The sequence below is a fragment of the Strix uralensis genome, chromosome 2, assembly GCF_047716275.1.
Source record: "Strix uralensis isolate ZFMK-TIS-50842 chromosome 2, bStrUra1, whole genome shotgun sequence".
In the NCBI taxonomy this organism is placed as follows: domain Eukaryota; kingdom Metazoa; phylum Chordata; class Aves; order Strigiformes; family Strigidae; genus Strix; species Strix uralensis.
In genome coordinates this window covers 60,251,380-60,271,428 of record NC_133973.1, presented here as the reverse complement: position 1 = coordinate 60,271,428, position 20,049 = coordinate 60,251,380, and the positions used below count along the sequence as shown (strand labels likewise).

Here is a 20,049-nt window from a genome sequence, read left to right as displayed (position 1 = left end):
TTCCCCAATTTGAAAATCTGAAATTACTATTTCTTGAGAGAAATTTAAATCACACTTGGCTATATAATAATTTAATGTCAATACTGCTTAAAGTGCATTTGAACTGTATGCAAAATGAGAACAGCTTGGAAAGATTGCATGGTTTTCTTATGGACAAACCAAATAACTTGACTTTGATACTACTTGTAAATGTCAATCTTCAACACAGCACAGATTTCAGACAAAACACAAGTACTGTGCTGGAAGCTACCTAACAAATCAACAAACCCCACATTGAGTTTCACACCTTAACACAAACAGCTGCTTTTTTTCCACCAAGTGAAAAGAAGCTAAAAAAAAAAGTCTCTCTATATGGAACAAGAGCTGCAAACCATTCCTTTTGCTAACTGATGCATAACAATGGCACTGACACTAGTCTCAAAGATAACAGTTTTATCACTGAAGAAGAGAAGCTGTAAAACCTCAAAGGAAAACACACAGGTCTGAGAATATGAAAACAGAGACAGGAACTATTAGCTACCTAAAATGATAGACCAGCACATCACATATGACCACCAAAGCAAATCTGAAAAACACAAAGCCCTCATTAAATGAGAAAATTCAGGTAGCTACACATCTGAAGACAGTACAATTATGACCTAACATATCTAACATTAAATAACAAGTATATTTTCCTCTACAGTAGATTGTAACAGAACACATTTACTCAAAATAAATAGAACTTTCAACTCTTGTTTAGACTAACCCTATGAACTTGGTATTACTGATCTATTCTGTAAAGATTTTTTCTCATCCCTGGTTCTCCCGTTCTTTCCCCTTCCTATATTTTACTATGTTAAACCTAAATGGGCCCTTGCCTTAAATCTAGTATGTGCAGAGCTAGAATTCCATGGGCCTCTAGAGATTAAGTTAGAGAAATAAGAAACTGCAGAACAGGAAAGCGTGGTTTTGTTTGTTTGTTTTTAGAAAGACCATTTCCTTAGGCACACATCTACCAATTCTTTCCAATTGCTTTTGGGGTTCAGAGAGAGAAACTTCAGGAAATAACTACCAAATGTCTTAAGTAATTTACTTGCAGACAATAACTTAGTCTTGAAGTCAGGTTTTGTTCACCTTCAAATAATTTACCTTTTTCTTGAATTTTCTTTGAATTTCAAGGAATTAAGTTATCTAGGACTGTTTTTACAACAAAAGCCTTGATAGTAAATATCAAGCCATGTCTCGAGTTGGTGAGGAAAAGTATTTTAGAACACTACTGTCAGCAACAGCAAAAATCTGATGAAATGCTAAAAGTATATGTCCTATGTGACAACCTGCCCTCCTAAAGAAAACACATGCAAGCTACAATCCCTGCACCCCTCAGCCACCAAATCCCAGAATTCTAATAACCCTAAATAAGTAGTATCAATCTATGACCTGCCCTGCCCACCCAAACAAAAACCAAAACCCAAAATAAGTAACAAAACCAACAATTCAAAACCAAACCAAACCTCCACAAAAAACAAAACAAAACAAAACCACAAACAAACTCCACCTGAACAGCAAAGAATAAAAAGCAGCAACCAATCATTAGGAAGAGCATGTCTACACAAATACTGTAGTAAAAGCCATTACAAAATCACTGGCAGTAGTCAGCTGCTCTGTCAATCAGCCTTTTAGAAATGTGTAATTTATCTCTATTGGTTAAGAGTCTCTATAACCAAAGTGTTTATATGAAGCTTGGGGGAATCCAGATGTCGTCATTTGAGCCAGACAGTGTCAGGACACAGAAGTTTCTACACAGAAATGATTGCAGCTACTCCCTTTTTTTATGAAGAATATCTACCAGTCATACTTCAGTAGAATATGTAGCAGCCATACTTCAGTGCCCTGCAGTCTTGAGGTCTCAGTGACTCCAGAGATGAGATCTTGCTTGGCTGTCACCTGCAGTCAGTATGTTAACTTCAGAAACCATGTTTCTATTACTGCTCTAGTAGAGTGAACCCTATCAACATCTCTGTAAGGCACTGAATGGAAAAACGCCTAATATCCACTTACACTGAGAGACCAAACAGAAAGTGGTTCCACCAAAACCCATGGTGGGAAGGTAAATTTACAGCTGGGAGACTGCAGCACCCGCGCTCATGCTACAGCACCAGACACTTTTATCCATAGCCTTCGTGCTCTGTCAGACTAAGATTAGTGGCAACAAGGCTGCTGGGAATCTCTTGCTCCTTTCATCCCTTTGAGCTGCCAATCAGAGAGGGACCTGGGGATGTTGATTGACAGCCAGCTGAACATGAGCCAGCAGTGTACCCAGGTGGCCAAGAAGGCCAATGGTATCTTGGCTTGCATCAGAAATAGCGTGGCCAGCAGGGACAGGGAAGGGATCTTACACATGTACTCGGCACTGGTGAGGCCACACCTCGATTACTGTGTTCAGTTTTGGGCCCCTCACTACAAAAAGGACATTGAATTACTCGAGCATGTCCAGAGAAGGGCAACGAAGCTGGTGAAGGGTCTGGAGCACATGTCGTACGAGGAGCGGCTGAGGGAACTGGGGTTGTTTAGTCTGGAGAAGAGGAGGCTGAGGGGAGACCTCATCGCCCTCTACAACTACCTGAAAGGAGGTTGCAGAGAGCTGGGGATGAGTCTCTTTAACCAAATAATAAGCGATAGGACAAGAGGTAATGGCCTCAAGTTGCGCCAGGGAAGGTTCAGACTGGATATTAGGAAGCATTTCTTTACAGAACAGGTTGTTAGGTGTTGGAATGGGCTGCCCAGGGAGGTGGTGGGCTCCCCATCCCTGGAGGTGTTTAAGAGTCGGGTTGACTTAGTGCTGAGGGGTATGGTGTAGTTGGGAACTGTTAATGTTGGGTTGATGGTTGGACTGGATGATCTTCAAGGTCTTTTCCAACCTAGACAATTCTGTGATTCTGTGAGAAGGCTTCCCTTGACTAACTTGGGCCACTCACCATTACAGGAAGCAGTGGAAGAAAGGTGAAGCCTGGCCTCCACACAGATCAACTGCATAAATAATGACTTTTTATTAGCCCAGTCATCCAAGCCCGCCTGGGTCAGTAGGGATTAGCAGATTTTTATGCTTCTTCTGTCCAAAAATTGCCTCGAGACTCAAAGTAACTGCATATGCAAGCCTTCAGGACATGAAGAAAGCAAGCAGTGGGCAGCCATGCTGTCCTGGGATAAAGTTTTGATGCTATTGGGTGGACTTCACAGCAAATACATGTGATAGACTGGAGCTCTGAAGTGATTATCCATCGAGGAACTGTCTGCTCAGGCATCTGACAAGCTTGTCCAAACACCAGAAAAGTCAAAGTTACCCTGAACTGACAGTACTGTATAGAGAAAAGGAAGAATAAGTCCGTGCAAGGACATTTAAGTTTTGACCACTCTGTGGGGCTGCAGATCCAGAAGGAAAGGTGATAGATGCAATCCGACATACACTCCGGGAGCGAGAAGGCACAGAGCACACTGGGCCTGGTACTGAAAAGAAGTTCTAACGACTATGAAACCAAAACTCATGAAATATAGTATGTTTCTTCTGAAGCTATGAAAGCCTTGCTTTTGCTTGCATTTGTTCTACTGCACCAACCATGGCAAAACCACTTTTTTTCAAGATGCCCACTTTTTTTTTCTGCAAGTACCTTCAGAAGATACAGCCGAGACAAAAAACAAGCAAAAACATGCAGATTTTCAGTGCACAAGCAGAATTTCATGTTCTCCCTAAACCAGTTATTTTACCGAAAATAGTATTTCTTTTTTGAAATCAGAGCAAATTCTGACAATTACTTTTATCTACCTAATACTTAAAGTCAGAAACAGTTAATTATATTGATGTCAGAATGTCTGCAGTTTGAATTTGTATCTTTTGGAAAGATTCCTTAACAAGCAGGTTTCAAAACATCAGAAGTAACATTTGAGCAAACTGATTTCCAACTGGACCTTCTAAGCTTTTCCCTATTCTTTCTTCTTTGGTTTAAAGAAAACCAGTTCTCACTAGTAATACAAGCTCTACTAATAAAAGTCTTCCTACGTGCCACTATGCATTTTTACAGACTAAAGCTCCCACTGCAAATATTATTTCACTATGCTAGAAATTAATTACAGAAGTTTCAAAGAAAACCAGTAGTCCTCTTCTTCACCCTTTAAATATAAAGGTTTTTATGTATAAAAATCTAGACTTCAACAAAACCTGAATTTCCAAAACAGATAAGGAAAAGAGCAGCTGTTAAAAAAGTTAAGAAAAAAACCCAATGAAAATCAAACTAAAAAAACTAAAAAATTCCCATAACAGTGATATATGTTCATTTTGTACAGCTTCCCAATTCCTTTCTTCAGAGACAGAAATAAAACTGGTGTATCATTTAGCCCAAATCTGCTATTCCGAATATCGTAAACAGAATTAGTAAAGAATCCTCTATTACTATATTACATAATATTGCTCTAATATAGTAATCATTATCACTTACCCTGACAACATCTCAAATATAAGAATTCCTAGGGCCCACCAATCCACAGCTCTTCCATGGCCTTTGCTTTGTATAACTTCTGGTGCAAGGTACTCAGGAGTGCCACAGAGCGTCCATGTCCTGGGAGGAAAAGAAAGAAAACACCCCACAAAACAAACAACAAAACCAGACTGAACTGAAACAGAAATAACAGCAATAAGACCCCCCCCACACACACATAGGAAGTACCCAACATATATGTAGATATTTACTGTATACAGGAACAAGAGAAAAAAGAAAGACTAGATCTAAAAGACTGCTTTGATGATCCTCTCCAATTCTCCCATAACAGAGATATATGGAAATTAAGAAACTTTTTGGCTGCAGGAAATATCTGTACACTGAGTTCCCAACTGCTGATATGGTACCCTATCCATTAGGCTATATGTTGCTCTGAAATTATTAATAGTGGTTTTCACCCTGCAAACTGCAGACCCTGAGAGTTCACAGACTACTTCTGACAGGCCCAGCAGAAGGCAAGCTTATTCAACTTTGCCAGCAAAAGGGAAACTTTTTGTTTAGAAAAACATCAGGAAGAGGGGGGAGATAAAATAGTAGTAGTTTAAATCAGTAAACAGCTGCAGACATAAGATTCCTTTTACAATCTGAGTAACTTTTTTCAAACTGTATTGAAATGTAACCTGTCATCACTTCCACAGTATCCATTAAAACATTTTGTATTTTTAATTATTTAAAATATTTACAAGGTCTTGTTAAGCAAGGGTGAGATATGTAACTAACACTATTTTTGATATATTTTAATGTAATTTTTAGTGATAGCTTTCTTAATACAAGCTCAGGATATAAAAGTGTTATATTGCTACCTAACTGAAATGTGTATTTCAAGCCCTATAAATTCATGAAATAAACTGAAGCTAAGCAGTTAGTGTTTATAAAGATCAAATTACAATTTGAAAAAAAAAATTATGAAATGATTTCTTTCAGAAATGTAAACTCTTCTTTGTAAAACTACCTATGTAGAATTTGCTTGGCTTCACTACCTTGACTTATGTTTAACTAAGTGCTAGAGAAAAAAACATTCTTTCATTCTAAATAAATTACACTTCCCTGGTAGCAAGTCAGAAGATGAAACTTTGAAAGAGTGCTCACCAATTCAAGAGTGGATGAAATAACAGCACAGAATAAGAAAGAAAAAAAGCATATTGCATTTTAAGAAGAGTTCTAGTAAGATGTGACAAAGAATATAGTCCTGAAATTAATGGTCACTGTACATGATTTTTAATTTGTAGTAAAAAACCCCAAAACTCTAATTGGTTTATTTGTGAGTGCAGGATGAATCTTCTCCAATCAAGCTGGTAACATAGTCCTGAACAAATGCGTTAAGATGAACAGCAATCACCTTCAGAAGTAATACATACCCCTTTCATGTTTAGTTTTTCCTACCACTGTTCTGCTAAACTTAAACCTTCTTTTTCCTAGACGTAAACGGATATTCAAGATGCACCTTATGGAATCTCAGACTGTCAACTTTTTTTTTTTTTTTTTTTTTTAAGATTAAATAATAAATTTTTCTGAGATTACAGAATTATTTTAAACAGAGCTTTTGGGTGTTTTTTCCTGATTTCCTTTAGTTTGGTTGGGGTATTTTAAGCCTTGGCCTTGATTCATAAAAATACTTAAAATCAAGGAAGAAGAGCTGTACAGTCAATCAAGACTCTAAATCAAGATTTATGATAAACACTGAATTTCTTTAACCTTGATTTTAATATGGCAAAAACTAAATTACTCCAGCTAAACTGTCAGAATGCGTTAAGACACACTATGCACACGTGTGCTCCACGGTTCTTGAAACTACATTCATTATTGTAAAGAATACATCTTTAATTTTTATCATAAAAGGTTGGCATAAATTTTTATTGCTAGAAAATATAAACTCCCATTTTCCAAATCAAGCATACTAAAGATAACTCTTACATACACCACTGCTGCTTTACACACTACTGCCATCTAGCAGTTGCCTAGATCAGGACTAGGTAATTAAGAAGAGCTGCAAAGCACAGAATAGTGCTCCAAGTTAAAAAAGCTGTATTACAATCCATTGCATGAATTTTTCTTCATACTGATTTAGCCAGCTCTGCAAATGAAGCAGCTGTCAGTTTTACTGTACTTGGGAAGAAGGGTTGTACAAATAAAGCAGACAGGGCAGGAACATTCATTTTAATGGTGAAGCTAGATGGTTTTCAGGACAATGCCCCACAATGGTCATCCTTTCCTCCTCAGAAATTGCCAACGCTATGAATGCACAAATTCAGCAAGGATGCAGTCTTTGGTGGTTTTCACCCCATACCAAGGTCATTTACATCAAAAAACCAAACAACCAACAAAAACACAGTCTAAGATTTGACCATGACTTCCAGGACCCACAATAATTTCCTGGTGACAATGAAACTAAAATGACCCTCAATTACCACACAGTATCTTTTTTTATTCAAGCAAAAGGAAAACAACAAATTAAGGACAGGCCAACATAATCTGAAGTCCCCTAGCTGCACTAGGAAACAAAATTTATTATCACCAGCAGATCATTACTTCTCAATTTCAATCAAGAAATTTATGCTTACTAATTACACAAAAACTTGGAAGTAGCTCCAATTTTCTGTCAAGCTGTGTATTTGTGCCATAAGATCATGACTTGTATTTCGTCTTTTGTTGGTCACGAAGCAAACTATTTAATATTTTGGAAAACGCATCAAGTAAATTCTATAAAAAGATCAAATCATCTTTTTTTTTTTAATCATTACTATTTCATGACTGTTGCATATTCATCAGAAAACCCAGATCATCCTCTTCAATATTAATTATAATGCAGAAAAATAAGAACAGACTGTTTCCTTCAAACTCCTACAAAAGGTCCACTGCTCTGGGTTTTAAAGATACAAGTAAGCAATACCTGATATAGGTGAACATGTAATTTTAAAACATGAAAATAAAAAGTCTACTCTGGTCACAAAGATAAACTATAAAATATTTGCAGGACTTAACAGTATTATTTGAAGAAATTAAGTCTTGATGGTTAATATATTTTAATGTTCTACACCATTCAGTATCCACCTCTGTAGTCCCCGACAGGTTTCTTGCATATGAGCCAGAGATTAACAACAATGTCCTTTTTGTTACTCTCTTCTGGAAGTTTCTCTATAATTAAATCAGTGGAGACTGCTTTGTTTCTAGCCCACAAAAGTTTGTTCTGCAAGACATTCTGGCTTCTACAGTGACAAACAATACATTTTGCAAACAAGACTTGCTGTGTCTTGTTTTTTCTCTTCGATCCACTCTGCAGAACAGTCATGAAGCTCATCCAGCTTAAGCAACAGTACAGAAGTATCCCCAGTATCTTTAACGTTAATCACTTCTCAAGTTTCATAGTTCAAATTTTTTTTTAAGGAAAGTAAACTGAAGGAGATGAAATTAACAGTGAATAGCATTCCTCAAAAAAAAAAAATATCTTGAAAGTCCTAACTTTACCTAAAACTTTCATAACATTGAGTGAAATCTGTGCATTAAAAAGAATACAAAATTCTACGAACTTTACTTCTGTGCTTCTCTGAAACAACACAGGAATTAAAAAAAATCCCCACAAACAAACAAGCGAGAAAGATCAGAAACGTGTTTAATGGATATACTATACCCAAAAAGTGGTATATGCTTTCCAGAAAAAGCAAGGTCTAAAAATGTAACGATATGAAGTTCAAAGCAAATCCTTTCTATAAATGATTGTTACCTGAAGGATGTAAACAACCTGTCCCCATCTTTGTTCTTGATATATCCCTTTTTTTTAAGTTGTGACACATCTATTTTATGTGAATATACTTACAAGAAACTGAAAAGGTTATTAAGTCTTCAGTTAAGCAACACCAAGGTGAAAAAGAGAAGAAATGAACAGCAGCTGAGGCAAAGACACACTGTTTAAAATTTAAAATTTAGAATTTTTTTTAAAAGTACACTATGACCGAAAAGGGAGGACCAAGGATAAACAGAAGGACATATCAACAAAGAACAGAAGGAGACAAGAAACCCTCCTTCCTTTCCTCTTCCTCTAGGAGAAAAAAAAAAAAATTAGGGTGTAGCCCTTCAAAAATATCCTAATAAGAAGGTAAATGTGCAGGTTGCTTCCCACAGTGGGAACAGGAGCTATGAGACAGCCCCCTCTCTAAAGAGCAGCTTAACTGTAGATGAACATGGTGAACACTTCACCCTGTCCAGTAACGTGTGTACAGAAAAATCTCAATTAAGCAGCTACAGAATAATTCATGGTAAGTATTACGTATCAAGAATGTGTAATTGTATTGAAGGTCTCCTGCAGACCATGTTTTATTTTACATATCATGTCATTTCTTCTCTATGAATACATTTGTTTGTCCTATGTGGCAGGCTTCCTCACTGTTTGAAAAACATACATACTTTGTGTTTTATTTTCACAATTCATATACACTGTGTATGTGTATACATATATACACATATTTACATACATACACACAAGGTTTATGTGTACAGATATTTGCCATGCACAAGAATGGCAAAACATCTCCTATACTTTTGATCAAATAGTGTAAGAAACAAAATAACCTACTGGAGTGCATTAGTGGATAAATTGCTGACAACCGTGTATTTTTACAGTGACAAGAACAACGTTGTGAAAATGACTACTGCTAGTGGGAAGAACACTATGTAGTTCCAAAAAAAAAAAAAACCCAACTGAAAAAAACAAGCCAGATTTGCATAGATAACTACTTGTGCTCTAACTGATAAAGTCCTTACTCCTTCCAACTTCATGTGCTATATTTATATTACCTGTTGTACATTTATAGGTAAATCAGCTACGAATATAAAACTATTACAGTGTTCTATGATACAATTCAACACAAACTGATCAACTTCACTGCTCCCCCCAGCAATACAGGAAGCAAAAAACCCCCAATTAAAATCAGTACTGATAACTTGATGTCCTAAAATGTATTTGAACAAATTTACTCTTATAGATTCATCTTCCAGATTGAAAAATGTACTCTGATGTGAACTATCACCTTATTTAATGAAGGGTTACTTCTGTTGTGCCTTAAACCCACAGATATCCAAATTAAGAATAACCACTAAGTGGCAGTATCTACATGTAAAAAAAGTCCTAAGAATTTGTATGAAAATGTCTTATAAAGAGAACATCCTACTTTCTTACATGGAAGTAGCCTTACCTCTTCTTGCAAGAAGTTATTTTGATTTAAAAACAAAATATTTAAAAAAAAGCCAACGTTTGTAGTCCTATATGCTTGTCCAGTGGAAACTGAATTCAATCAAACATGTTGATATTAAAATACTGTTAAAACTGACTTTTAGACTTTAAGGGTGAATAGAACCAGTGTAATTATTAGTTGCCTACCATTCTGCACTGAGACAACCCAGCACTGTGAGCATGTAACCCACAGGGAAGGAAACTTTATGACCTCCATAGCACAATTTGATTTGTCTCATCTGACTTCTACTTCATAATGGATCCATTAAGAGTAGCTCCCTCAGATCCACCTTAATTTCAAATTGATCTTGTAGAATTTCACACACACACTGAACTGTTGCAAAAGCAGCACCAAACAGGTAAAACAGATGAGGGAAGAGGATGAGCACCTATGTAATGCCTAACTCACTCACTAGGCTGCCTCAACTAGAACAATCGGATGCGGTCTCCTTCAAGAGGTGGCATAAGGACATAATACCAAACCTTGTCACACTGCCTTTCTAATATGACAGACTATTTTTTTTGGATCCCAGTGACAGCTCTTGCTTCCTTTTAGGAGCATGTATTACAATCTTGGAAGAGTAGTTCAATCGGAAGAGAACAGAAAAATCACTTGGGAAAAAACCTCTGCATTATTAATAAGTTTACATATGCTAGTAAAATGGACATAAGGCTGACAGTATTGTAGAAGTTACAGTTAAATAAATCACTTCTGCTGAAGCTGGCTGTATTGTTTCTGTCTAGATTTTGCAGTTCGATTTTAGCAACAGGCTAGTGAAAACACAGTATCCAGTTTTAAAATGTTATTTGGAAATAAATGACATTTCCAAAATCCTTCTACAAGGAAAGCAGAAGGAAGCAATATGTAGAGAGGATTCATGTCTTATTTAACATACTGATGTACGTACATCAATATTTGCTCAAATCACTTCACTGAAGTCCCTTTTTAGAAGATGACTGCTGAAAACTTAAATATCCAAACCTACTTATACAAAAATATTTTTCTACAGTAGCTTATCTGTGATATCGCTTCTAGTTATATCTAAGGTGTAATACTGGTTTCCATGCAGCCATTTTAAGACTATGATTTCCCTTGTATTAAAGGATTTGACACGTGTGAACCTCACAGAGTTAGGTGAAATGCTGAGCTCTGAAATAACTTTTCTTCTTCCAACTGTTTAACATGCAATAACATGCATAACAAAAACTCACTTACCTATCCACCAGTTTTTTAGCAAATCCAAAATCCGTAAGCTTGATATGTCCTTCTTTGTCTAGTAATATATTTTCAGGTTTTAAGTCTCTGTAAACTATTTCTTTGGAGTGCAGGTATTCTATTGCACAAATAATTTCCGTAGAGTAAAACAGTCCTGTGCTGTTGTTGAAACGCCCCATGTTGCGCAGGTAACTAAAAAGTTCTCCTCCTGGCACATATTCCATTAACATATATAAAAAACGCTCATCATGGTTGGTCCAAAATCTGTAATAAAAAGTTTTATTGAATAAAAAAATTACCTCTCTGATTTGTTTTAGAAGTAAATTTCTGTAAAATGATCTCTGTTGTCCCAACTATGTACACAATTAATTTATAGTTCCTATTCTGCAAATAATAAAACCCCAAGAATCTAGCAGAATTATGTAACAGACATTCAAGTAGCTGACTTAACCTGAAAAGTAAACCAGATAGTTCAGGATGCATGCAGCACAGGCCAAGAAAGAAAATCTTTCAAAAACCTGATAGACTCAGGTGTGTTGTACAAAACAGGTCTCTGCTAAGCACCTAACAACTGACTTACTATACTGCCAGTCTCCTAAGACCAGACAATTCTTACACACCTTACATTTTATTTAATCAAATATTGCCAAAGTGATGAGCAGAATCTGCTTTTGTAAAGATGTTTATGACAGTTCAAAAACAGGACACCAGAGAGTTCTTCCCCTCTCCTATACCGACATCCCCAGAAATATGCAACTCCAACTAAAGCATCAGATCACAATGCCTGCTCTCCTACAGTATCTTTAACACAAGCAGTAGAAAAGCAAAACTGACAGCAAAACAAGATTAATTTCTGTACCTCAGACTTAACCTATTGATAAGTACCTTCCATTCCTCAGCCTGTTGCCTTTAAGAACTATTATTGTGGTACAATCATTACTAGAGTGCAGTAAAGAGCAGCTAAGAAAGAAAGAAAATCATTCCACTTGGCTTTCAAATGCTTCATTACAGTACACAGAAATTCTCTCCCTGCCATTCCCCAAAACTAAGCTGTTTTTCTTTCTACCCACATTAAACAACTCATATACCACACAGCCAAATGTAATTCAACAGTTAAGAAGAAAATAAGTATCTGGTAACATCTTGAATAATATTCTACCATTTTAAAACAAACAGCTCTCCCTATTACTATGATAATAGATAATGAACACTGTATCCCTACCTACTTTACTGATACAAGAATAGAAGTTACTTTAGCTTCTGCAGTATCACAAGAATGGAAAGATCAAGTATCTTTCTTTTTTTCCTTCATTAGCTGGTTCCTACTCAAGGAATAGTCTCTCGAGGAAGATAAGCAGAGCAAACTGAGCTTCCAACCCATGAGTGGCTTTTGCTCAGTATGATTTTCTTGATACCAGCACTGAGACAACCAAGAAAATGAGACAGACTGTAAGACATCAGCAACAGCTCCTCCATTCCTTCAAAGCAATGAAGGAAGCTGAGCCCAGGCTTGCCTTTTGCTTTTATGACACTACTTCTCTATCACGAAGTCATCAATATCATGAATTGGCTATTGATGATGTTCATAGTATCTTTATTGACTATGTAAAAAACACTCCTGAGATGTATTTTAAGTAATTAGGCAAAGCTACACCTACAGTAAACAAAGAAAGAGGAACAGAAATGGGCAAAACAAAGCAAGACACATATTTTCAAACACACATACAGAAGAGAGGAAGGGCAAAATCTGACAAAGAATACAGAAGGAAAAAATGGATGGCCTAGACCATTAAAACACAGTATTTTTAGTGGAATTAATTTCTTCAAGAACTGACTTTTAAAGGTTTGTCAATCCACAGAAAAATGGATACATTATTTGGTATACAGGAGAAATAGCAAAATAAAGAAGTTTAATATTTGCAATACAGATTGCCTTAAATGGTATATGAATAAAAAAAGGAAAATATCACAGAAGCTGTGATTAGAATAATATGCATGGTGTCATGTAGCTCTATAATTCAGCTTCACTACACGAACTTTGGATACCATTGTGCACTCTTACAGTCAAACAACCTATTTTAGCTTATAGGAATACAAGATATAGTTGATTTTTATTAATTCTTGTTCTCTTGAAAAAAATCAAAGATACACGTCAAAATTACAGCACAAGAGGGACTGCTGCACCCACAGAAGTAGGGTACGTCACTCAAACATGTCAGTAAAGATTGCCTAGGAGTCTCCAGTGACCAGCTGTTGCAAGAGCACCAAACAAGCACTTCCAAAAAACAGTTTAAAAAATAAGTAGATAAATAACTTCAGTATCTACAGAAAAGCAGGACCTCCCTATATGCAGGAAAGGCATTTCTCAAAAGTAACAGGAAAAGAAAAAAAGAGATTCTTATATAAAAGTCTTTATATGGAAAGATATAGGAAGGATGAACTCCAGAAATAAATTATGTGCAGCATTACTTTAAAACTCTCCATTATAAAGTGCTAAAAAAATACAGTATTATGCTGCACTGACATATATTCCGTATTTTGCAACCAGAGAAAGATACTACCTATGTTTAAGATGGTGACGCTAAATAAAAACACAAAAGCCAGACCATGTAGATAACACAGTTTAAAGGCATTGAAGCAGAACTACATAGAAATTTTTTTCCCCTTTTTGTTGATCAATTATAGCCAGAAAAAAAACATTTATTGGGTAGGGGGTGCCTGAAAAAAGCTGTTAGCCACACAAAAAGCTGCAGAAAGTTTTATCTGTCATACAGTGATAATCGTCCATGAACGCTTGCTTAACCCACAAATATTAACATGACTTAAAATTTAATGGCCTCACTTCAGCTAGGTTGCTTTGAGTCTCCTTTGCCATGGGACAAAGGCATCTCATGGACAACTACATGAACAGAGCTGATGCAACATCTCATTGAATGTTTTAACAGAAAAGGCAGAGAGCTAGAAGACATGAAGAATATTTGCCTTGCACACAAGTGAACTTCCACTTGAATTGCATCCCTCCTTCAGTGATTTTAAAACCTCACATTTTGGAAATAAGGGATGAATGAAATCCAAAAGAACTTACCAGTTTAGATTTTTGATCACTTCTGTATGGACATGGACTCTCGCATCCCTGTCTCTGACTTCTCACCCAAGTTTCTCTATTTCCACACTTGCTGCATGGTTCCAGAGGCACAAACATACTGGGTTGGTTTTTTTGTTTGTTGGTTTTGGTAGTTGTTTGGTTTTGGGTTTTGTTTTTGTTTTTTAAAGAATTTATGTATGTACATAGATATAAAACCCTGTTCCCCCCGTTTGGTCCATATTTTAACGAATCTAACCAGATGTACTCAGCCTCTCCATCTTGCTTTCCTGCATGCATCTCAAACTCTACATACCCTAGAATTCATCTTACTATACTATGCCACACACAGGATTTCTGAACACTGGCTAGAAACTAACAGCATCATGATGCTGGAAAAAGCAACAACGCACCAGGGAAAAAGCCTCCTCCTGCAGGGCTCTTCCATCTTTCTGGTGACGACCATGTTTTTGCCTCTTCTTTTCCGTCTGATACTTTCTTAGCCGTGTGAGAAGGCTGCACTCCCTTCAGCTAGAGATTAACTAAGACTAATTTAGCCTAATTGATTAAGGTCAGTAAATGCAAAACAAACCTTGGTCAATGTCCCTGTATCCATGCATGAGAAAATATAAATGAAAATTAACTGTGCAATTACCCACAAGTTTAGTTATCACATTAATAGATAGGGACTCAGATACATAAAAGGCCTTGTGGTGCTCTGAACAGAAAAGTGTGATGCCTTCTCTCCTTAATAAGGGGATCACTAGAAACACCACAATTCCATAAAAAGAAGCATTCTTTATGAACTGTGTTTAAATCCTATTTCTCAATAGGTTCTATTACTTAACCTCAAATATGGGAATAACAAACCCCAAGAAGTGCTGCAGTCATTTAAACTCTTTAAAGTTTGCAAAAGTAAAATTCACAAAAGTTTTCAAAAAGCAGATACTTAAACCTAATTATATCTTTATCTAGATATCTACAGGACATATGTAGAAGTACTATTTTTCTTGCCATTCTAACATCAAGAATCATTCTAGAAGTCATTTTGATGAGCCAATCCTAACATTACTTCATTAGTATTTTCCCCTCACTTAAAATTCTCTTCTGCAGTAAAGCATATAATAAGTTATTGCTTAAACATTTAAATTATGCCTCTTGATTTTAAATTCTTGATTCTTCTATAATAAATATTTTGATCTGAAGTCTATTTTAGTCTAGATTACATAACAGAAATTAAACGCTTGGTGTTGGTTAAGTACAGAAGAACTTTCAGTGAGACTGGAACACTTTAACTGCACTTTACATATGAGTTAAAGGAATTAATAAATATACAACAACTTACAATCTGATCAAAAAGGGGTGGTTGACTTCTTTCAAGACTGACTTTTCATTGTGCACATGTTGCTCTTGCTTCAGTCGAATGACATCAGGAATGCTCATTACTTTCAGTGCAAAGTAACGTTTGGCCATTTTTTCCTTCACCAGATGAACACGCCCAAAGGTACCTGTGCCTGAAAAGTTGAAGAAAAAACATCAATTTATTGTAAAAAAAGAAAAAAGCAAAGATAATTTACTAAATTAAAACCTACAAGAACTCAATTCCTGGTTTGGTTTGGGTTTTTTTCCCCCTTCATCAATCTGTCAGTATTACTTTTCTTACCTGTTTTCACACTTCTTTTTTCTTGGGATTTCTCAGGTTTTAGTGATAATTTAATAAAAATAACAGTGTTGTGATACTGCCACTCTTTGGATAGACAGTGGAAGCATTTCTTGCAAAGAAGAGAAGTGGTCTGGAGAAAGGGTAAGGGAGATGTATAAAAAAACCTAAGTATGTAACATATAAGATTCAAATGTAACCAATATAAATAAAACAAGCAGAACTATTCTCAAGTGCAGAAGAAAGGCTAGGAAACATTCTCTTAAATTCCAGAGATCAGTCTTAATTTAGATTAGGTGGGGAGGGCTGGGATAAACTCAGCATTCAACTTACATATATCCACAGTGCGTGGCATAAAATAAAAAATAAAATCATCACTGACCAAGAATGTAATATTCAATGGTAATGGATTTAATGATTCCTCCACACAAAAAACCTACTTAACTTTCCATTTATTATTTATTAAAACAAAGTAGCTGAAAATCAGTCAGGACTTAAAATGTAGGAACTCATAATACAAAGAGTACAGAATATACAAAAATAATGAGAAAAAAAATAATTCAAAACTCATTTACCAAAGTTCAGTAACTGAGAATACCTCTCTGCAATTATTCAAGTGAGAAGATTATTCCCTTAAATGTACACAGAGAGGTGAAGTGACTCAGTAAGGTAAGGGAGTGATGGGACAAAATACTTAAAAGTTGCTGACCCTTCTAAAAACAAATTTAAAAAAATGTGCTTATAGTGCTGTATTGTTATATCACATGGAAACAGTAGATCTCAGGCACCCTTTTTTGTAGTTAATATATACCTTTTTCAATTCACTCTTAAAAATACAAAAGGAAAATTAAAACATTAAATAATGTATTATGCATCTCTATCCAATACAGTAGTCATTCAAGTTCCTTTTAAGTGCATTGCACTCCAGACAATTATACATAACTGAACTGAGTATTTCTTTTAGTTTGAAATGAAAGTTAAAACTAGCACATTTAGCCACACTGCTATTCGTACTGCAGCACAGTGTTATACATTTGAAGATGAACACACATTTCAGCTCATTGGGTGGTTGCTCGTTTTTTTGTTCATTAAACAATGCCATGTATGTTCCATTAGAACAGTACACCAGATATTTTTAATCCTCTTCTCTGGCAGAAATATGTGCTGCTATAAAGGATGCCTGGCATCCAAACCAATTGCCTAACTCATAAAAGGTCATTCTCTTGTTGAGAAACATCTTTCAAAAAAGTGAAAGTCTTATGCTCAAAATCATCCCCTTTTTTGCATATACCCTAGAAAGTCAGCCCATAGACCTGTTTCAGTATTATTAACTAGTATATGAATTGATTTCAGATTGTGCTGACTGGTTATGATCAATATATACTACAAGACAATTTTCTAAGATGTGCAGTGGGTGCAGGAAGATGAGTAGGCATGTGAAAGGAAACATATTTTTGGGAGAGGCAGGGAGTAGACCAAACAAATCAAACTTCCGAAACTGCATTACTTCGGGAGGGGAGAAAAAACAAGGGAGTTTCTGCCTCTAGTAGGTTCAAGAAACTTGAGAATTCACAAAAATGTTTGGTTTTGGTATGTGTATTCTCACTTAAAACATTTACATTCTATTTAACAGTTATTCTTTCCACTCACTTGTAATATTGTTTAAGAGTATGGCATTTACTAACAAAGAAAACAAAATACTCATATTACAAACTAGAAAGTAACAACTTCAGCAATCCAGTTTTATGGAACTTGCAGCTGCTCCATTACAGCTTTCAAAATCAGCTTTCGAGATAAAACTTCTCACTACACAAACCACCAAAGATTACAGTTGTCCAAGCACAAAAGATTCTATCAAAGCAGTTTTACATTCCCACCTGTCCTGAGTTACAGTTCTTTAACCATGAAAACTGTAAACAGGTCTCAGATAAAGCCTGCTGTTATAGTGAAGTAAGCCATCAGGTTACCCTAGAAAATTTATCATGCAATTAAATCCCTTAACAATGCAGTCACATTACATGACTATACCAGTAAACAACCTTATTTGCACGGGGATGGACTTTTGCAGTAAAAAACCCTGTATTAAAAAAGGCCCAAAAGCTTCCAAACAGAGCCACCTGCTCAAGCTACTTAAAATACTGATTGTTTACATCTATATTAAATGCATAGAGAAAAAAATAGATTATTCAGAATTAGGAGCTGAAATTTTAGTTCTGAGTAAAAACACAGTCAAGAATAACTACAGTTATAATGCACACCAGAACTAAAAATCATCTTGAGTTTTTAAGACTTCCAAATGTGGACTGGGGAAAATTAACAGTGCCAACCCCATAAGTAAATGATGGTTCTATATGCATTTTGATAGTTGTATGAACAAAGTGCTTCCTTCCAGGGACGTATTCAACAGGAAAGTCAGAAATGAACACATATCTAACTGTTACTAGGTCTGTAGTGATCTCATGTTTCATGGACTTGTTCTACTTGTTCTAGAAATTTTTATTTTAGAATGCTTTAATTTTCCTTATGTTATTGGTCTAACTTTACAAATGGTGTTGCTCAGAAATAATAACAGTAATAACACTAGCAATCACAAGTTTCATCCATTTTCAAAGAAGGACCTGTCAGGGACTTATTTAGCAATAGCTCTAACTTTGGAAACATGGCCTCTTTAAAAACATTTCTGCCAGGAACCACAAAGCCTGGCAGGCTATTCCAGAATAATGGTAAACACCTAATCTAGAGAGCCTCCAGGAAAACCAAAAGACCACACAGACAGGCAAGAACATACAGCCTCCCTAACCAGTTTTATTGTTGAAGTGGTTGCAGGCAGTCTTTTTTCAAACATCTTTACCCCAACTTCAAGCAACTATGGAAATCAAGATGACAATACAGACCAAGAAGCCATCTAACATTTGTTTTCAGACGTCTTTTCTCATAATATGAATTTTCTCCCATTCAAGTCTTCTCAGAAAATCCATTAGGCCTACATCAGTTGGTAGTGACATTATCCAGACACACAACCACCACCCTTCCAGCACTTTTGACAAACAATATGCTCTCTTAAAGCCCTAAAGAAAAATAATAGTGATGTTCTGGAATTTACATACACCATTTAAGCTGTTCAGTCAAACTCCTCTCACTGCAAAGAGAAGCAAAGAGCAAACATGGTGAGTACTACGTATTTTTTCAACCAAGAAAAAAAAGACTTTAACCATGGGGGCCATTAACAAGGGGGAGCAGGGGAACTTGCTGAAACTTAGAAACAGTTGTACAAAATATGCAAATAGAGTTTAATTTATGTCTTTGCACAGTCACATACAGAACTAATCGTTGAGTGTTTTTTTTATTTAATCCTTAGCCAGGTTTCAGACAACCAGATAAAGTTTGCATACAAAGATGGCTACAATTCAAATATCTCACTTCATACTTTTGGTCTGGATGTTCTACTCATGCTTTTACCCATTTCTGCAAAGATTTTAAAAATTCTCTTTCTTGCAAATGCGGGTGGCGGGGAGGAATGGGATGGAACATGACAGTCAAGGCCCGAGGCTGCAACAAGGCGTTGTAATGGTTGTTTAGCACAGCCAAGAAAATCCAGCTGTTTTATCAAAACAGGTCTTTACTGTTGTGACTAGGTGGAAATTCTGCCCCTCACATTCATGGAAAGAAAACTTAAAAAACTGAAGGAGCAAAGTGGCAGCATGTAAGATGGAAGTCAAGCTCCAAAAAACTTGAGGGAAGGTGTTTGCAAGCAGAAAAAGGCAGGGTTACTAGTCTTCTATCAAAGCACCACTGCCTTCTCCCCTCCAGGAAGGGGACACCAAACTCATGGAACACTTTCTGTTAATCCCTGTGAAAGAACTGTTCAATTTTTTTCCCTGATCATCTCAGAGCTCAACTGTATGAACTGGTTAAATGTGACCTTCTGTGACAGATTTGCACAATATTCTACTAACAGTTATTTAATGTTTAGTTGAAACCAAGAGAACTTCAGAGACTGTGTACCTTTCTGGATGAGTCCTGGGATCTACCAAGTACCACTGCTGAAGGAAGAGCAATGGCTATACACACACATGCGTATCCCTACCTGTCTTCTCTTTATTATAGCACGTAATGAAAGAGTTTTAGAGCAAATATGTGCTTACATCAGAAAATTATTCCTCATGAAACACTTGTTATTAGAAGGTCTGAAGGAGGCTTTGTAGTTTATTTGCACAGTCTCTTTCTCCCTGCTAAGGCATATAGCAAATTAAGGTTTCTGGCTACCAGTAACAAAAGCAAGTGAAGAATGCCTGTGCCATTTGCAACATGCAACACAATTCAAGATTTTCAGGA

The 20,049-nt window shown here is 36.1% G+C and overlaps 1 protein-coding gene across 1 annotated transcript in view; it reads right to left on the bottom strand.

Annotated features, from left to right (window-relative positions):
- PRKX (protein kinase cAMP-dependent X-linked catalytic subunit) overlaps positions 1–20,049 on the bottom strand; it is a 61,853-nt gene that overhangs the window by 16,823 nt on the left and 24,981 nt on the right. The window contains exons 2-4 of the mRNA XM_074858881.1: positions 15,400–15,568; positions 10,973–11,236; positions 4,470–4,589 (exon numbers count right to left, since the gene is read on the bottom strand). Coding sequence (XP_074714982.1) covers positions 4,470–4,589; positions 10,973–11,236; positions 15,400–15,568 — 553 coding nt within the window. The remainder of the gene's footprint in view (positions 1–4,469; positions 4,590–10,972; positions 11,237–15,399; positions 15,569–20,049) is intronic.